Source organism: Colobus angolensis, unplaced genomic scaffold (assembly GCF_000951035.1).
Source record: "Colobus angolensis palliatus isolate OR3802 unplaced genomic scaffold, Cang.pa_1.0 Scaffold25, whole genome shotgun sequence".
NCBI lineage: Eukaryota > Metazoa > Chordata > Mammalia > Primates > Cercopithecidae > Colobus > Colobus angolensis.
In genome coordinates this window covers 3493035-3497932 of record NW_012115710.1, presented here as the reverse complement: position 1 = coordinate 3497932, position 4898 = coordinate 3493035, and the positions used below count along the sequence as shown (strand labels likewise).

General features: G+C 48.8%; 1 protein-coding gene across 1 annotated transcript in view; it reads left to right on the top strand.

The window, feature by feature from the left end:
- MYBPC2 (myosin binding protein C, fast type) overlaps positions 1-4898 on the top strand; it is a 50457-nt gene that overhangs the window by 15717 nt on the left and 29842 nt on the right. The window contains exons 9-11 of the mRNA XM_011946504.1: positions 605-737; positions 3187-3311; positions 3403-3508. Coding sequence (XP_011801894.1) covers positions 605-737; positions 3187-3311; positions 3403-3508 — 364 coding nt within the window. The remainder of the gene's footprint in view (positions 1-604; positions 738-3186; positions 3312-3402; positions 3509-4898) is intronic.

Sequence of the window (4898 nt, the reverse complement as noted above, 5' to 3'; positions counted from 1 at the left end):
AAAAAAAAAAAAAAAAAAAAAGCTGTTTTCAGGCTGGGTGCGGTGGCTCACGCCTGTAATCCCAGCACTTTGGGAGGCCGAGGAGGGCAGATCACCTGAGGTCCGGAGTTCGAGACCAGCCTGGCCAACATGGTGAAACCCCGTCTCTACTAAAAATACAAAAATCAGCTGGGCATGGTGGCGCATGCCTGTAATCCCAGCAACTTGGGAGACTGAGTCAGGAGAATCGCTTAAACCAGGGAGACAGAGGTTGCAGTGAGCTGAGATTACACCGTGGCACTCCAGTCTGGGGAACAGAGTGAGACTCTGTCTAAATAAATAAATAAATAACCTGTTTTCTTCTACCTACCACTGGCTTGCCCTTGACTTCTTTCCTGGGTGAAGCCAAGAAGCCTTGCAGGCTAAGCCCCACGTTGGGGTCCCCTGCCCTGCATCACCACCAGGGGAGTTCTCAAGGATCTCTAAGTTCACAGGAGGCCTCCTGACTTCCTCACTTTGACTTTGGAGAGCCTGTGGCCTGGGGAGGGAGATGTGGAGCCTCAGGGGATGACCAGGGAAGTGAGGACCACGTGCCTCCATCCCCTCTGCATGCCTCAATCTCCAGCATTCACAAAGAAGCTGGATCCAGCCTACCAAGTGGACAGAGGCAACAAGATCAAGTTGATGGTAGAGATCAGCGACCCAGACCTGCCCCTCAAGTGGTTCAAGAATGGCCAGGAGATCAAACCAAGTAGCAAGTATGTGTGGGGTGAGCAGTCCCTGTACCGGGGAGATCCCAGTCCAGAGAGAATTCCCGGAGACAAGGCCCATCACTCTTAACTAGAAAGGGCACACTCACCTCTATATGAAAAGTACAGTCGGCCGGGTGCGGTGGCTCAAGCCTATAATCCCAGCACTTTGGGAGGCCGAGACGGGTGGATCATGAGGTCAGGAGATCGAGACCATCCTGGCTAACACCGTGAAACCCCGTCTCTACTAAAAAATACAAAAAACTAGCCGGGTGAGGTGGCGGGCACCTGTAGTCCCAGCTACTCGGGAGGCTGAGACAGGAGAATGGCGTAAACCCGGGAGGCAGAGCTTGCAGTGAGCTGAGATCCGGCCATTGCACTCCAACCTGGGCGACAGAGTGAGACTCCGTCTCAAAAAAAAAAAAAGAAAAGAAAAGTACAGGCCAGGCGCAGTGGCTCACGCCTGTAATCCCAGCACTTTGGGAGGCTGAGGTGGGCAGATCACCTGAGGTCAGGAGTTCGAGACCAGCCTGGCTAACATGGTGAAACCCTGTTTCTACTAAAAATACAAAAAATTAGCCAGGTGTGGTGGCACATGTCTGTAGTGCCTGTAATCCCAGCTACTTGGGAGGCTGAGTCAGGAGAACTGCTTGAACCTGGGAGGTGGAGGTTGCAGTGAGCTGAGATCACACCATTGCACTCCAGCCTGGGCAACAAGAGCGAAACTCTGTCTCAAAAAAAAAAAAAACGAAAAAGGAAAAGTATAAATAGACGAGGCCAGGTGTAGTGGCTCACATGTGTCATCCCAGCACTCTGGGAAGCCGAGGTGGGAGGACTGCTTGAGTCCAGGAGTGGGGTTCAAGACCAGCCTGGCCAACATAACGAAACCACATATCTACAAAAAATATACAAAATTAGCCAGGCACAGTGGCACACGTCTGTAGTCCAGGCTGCTCGAGGGGCTAAGGCAGGAGGACTGCCCAAGCGTGGGAGGCTGAGGCTGTAGTGAGCTATGACGGCACCACTGCGCTCCAGCCTGGGCAACAAAGCGAGACCCTGTCAAAAAAAAAAAAAGAAAAAGAAAATTTAACAACAGTGTTTCTGCTCTCCAAATGGGCAAAACCTTGCGAAATTCTAAAACCCAGTGCTGGAGAAGAATAGCACAAATGTTGCCAGTGGGAATGTAATTTGCTGAGTCTCCCTAAGGGTAATGTATTAAAAAGTCTTCAGGTTGTGCAATCCTAGGTATGTATTGTGAGGAGTTATCATGAATGTGCATATTGAGCCACAAGGATGTTCGCTGAGGCATTTGCTATCATAGAAAAGAATGGAAAACAACCAAAATGTAGTTTCATGCTAAGACACTCTGCAGTCACTCAAACAAATATTTGTAATAGCTGAATGCAGTGACTCACATGTATAATTCCAGCAATTTGGGAGGCTGAGGCAGGCGGATGACTTGAGCCCAGGAGTTCGAGATCAGCCTGGGCGACACGGTGAAACTCCGTCTCTACTAAAAATACAAAAATTAGCCGGGCATGGTGGCGGGCGCCTGTGGTCCCAGCTACTTGGGAGGCTGAGGCAGGAGGATCGCTTGAACCCAGGAGGCAGAGGTTGCAGTGAGCTGAGATCTCGCCACTGCACTCCAGCCTGGGTGGCAGAGTGAGACCCTGTTTCAACAACAACAACAACAAGAACAACGACAAACACATCACCAACCTTTTTAAATTAATTAATCAATTAATTTTGTTGTGAGACGGAGTTTAGCTCTTGTTGCCCAGGCTAGAGTATGATGGCATGATCTCAGTTCACTGCAACCTTTGCCTCCCAGGTTCGAGAGATTCTCCTGCCTCAGCCTCCCAAGTAGCTTGGGATGACAGGAGTACCCCAACACATCTGACTGATTTTTTTGGGTGTATTTTTGGTAGAGATGAGGTTTTACCATGTTGCCCAGGCTGGTCTTGAACTCTTCAAGCAATCTGCCCACCTCAGACTCTGAAAAATGTTAGGATTACAGGTGTGAGCCACCATGACCGGTCCCGCCATGGTTATTCAAATAATAGGAATGGCTAGCCTGGACAACATAGCGAGATACCATCTCTACAAAAAAAATAAAAAATTAGAAGATACCAAGAAAAGAGAAAAAAAATTTGCTGGGTATGGTGGTGTGTACCTGTGATCCCAGGTACTCAGGGGCTGAGGAGGGACGATCACTCAGACCCAGGAAGTCTAGGTTGCAGTGAGCTGTGATCGCACCACTGCACTCTAGCCTGGGTGACAGAGTGAGACCCTGTCTCAAAAATAAATAAAAATAAATAATTGAAACTGGGCTCTCAATCCCTTTCCACACAATTTGGTTCTGAGAGAGAGAGAGACTTGCCTTGAGAACAAGTGAGCAGAGCTACCAGGGCTAGGTGGATGCTACATGCCCTGGTTTGAGGTGAGACCTTTGCATCAGGTACGTGTTTGAGAACGTTGGTAAGAAGCGAATCCTCACCATCAACAAGTGCACATTGGCGGATGACGCTGCCTATGAAGTAGCTGTGAAGGATGAGAAGTGTTTCACTGAGCTCTTCGTCAAAGGTGAGGCTGGATTCAGGCCTGAGCCTGGAGAGGGACTGGAACTCTGGAGGGGGTCCTGAAATGACGGACTTCCTGTCCCCCTGCCCCACAGAACCTGCAGTCCTGATTGTCACACCTCTCGAGGACCAGCAGGTGTTTGTGGGTGACCGGGTGGAAATGGCAGTGGAGGTGTCAGAAGAGGGTGCCCAGGTGATGTGGTAAGTGACCCTTGACCCCTGATCTCCATACCGGTGCACATAGCTTCTTTGCCTCTGCCCTGATCTTTATGGGACCTCTTGCGACTTCTCTTGGAGATTTCTGACCTTTACTCAGTAGTCACCCCCAGGAGATCTCAGCTTTTCTCTATAAATCCTTACCTTCACCTAAAATTGTTTCTAGAATTTCTGACCTCTACCCATCCTATCCTCTTCAGGATCCTTTTCCTGATCTCCACTGTTCCATTAAATACTGATTCATCTGACCAATCATCTGTCCCTTGGTCCATCTATCCATGTATCCACTCATCCACCTACTCCATCCATCCATCCATCCATCCATCCATCCATCCATCCGTCCATCCATTCATCCATTTACTTAACCATTCATCCACTCATCCATCCATCCATCCACTCATCCATTCATCCATCCATCTATGCACTTAACCATCCAATCATCTACTTAACCATCTATCCATCCACTTAACCATCCATCCATTCATCCACCCATCCATCCACTTATCCATCCATCCATCCATCTACCCACTTAACCATCCTGCCATCCACCCATCCATCCATCCATCCACCCACTTAACCATCCATCCATCTACTTAACCATCCATCCATCCATCCATCCATCCATCCATCCATCCATTCCATTGACCCATTCATCTATCTACTCATTCATATATCCACTCTTCCATTTAGGTTGCCTCTAGTCATCCATCGACCTATCAATCCAGAGATCTATCCATCCACTCACTCACTCAGTCACTCACCTGCGTACTTACGCACCATCTACCCATCCATTCATCCATCTATGTACCTATTCACCAACCCAACCAATATTTATCGAGCACCTGTTGTGTGGTGGTACTCTTCTACATATCAGATATATGGGGAGAAAAAAATGTCAACATGGTACCTGCCTTCATGGCATTTATAATCTGCTAATTTGGTGATAGTGGTGGTGGTGGTGGTGGTGGTGGTGATGTGTGTGTGCTTAGGAGACAGAGATAGGCATTAGTCAAGTCGTCACATACATACATATAAAAGTTCCATTTTGAGACTGGTTTGAAAGGAGCAGTAATGGATTCTGTAACAGCTTCCCAGGAGGAAGGGATTCAGGAGGTCAGGGAAGGCTTCCTGGAGACGACAATTGAGCTGAGAACTGAATGATGCGGAGATATAAGTGAAGAGAGAAGGGGAGAGTGTCCTGGACAGGGAAAACCATTGGCAGAGGCCTCAACGTGTGATGTTTCTCTGAGACCCTAGGGCTTCCTCTGTGCTGACCTCTGCCCGTGACATCCTTTTGGGTCCCCTGACTTCCAGCCAATACCTTGAGGCAATTAACTGTGTGTGGCCTGTGACCTCCTCCTCTCTCTCCCCGCTG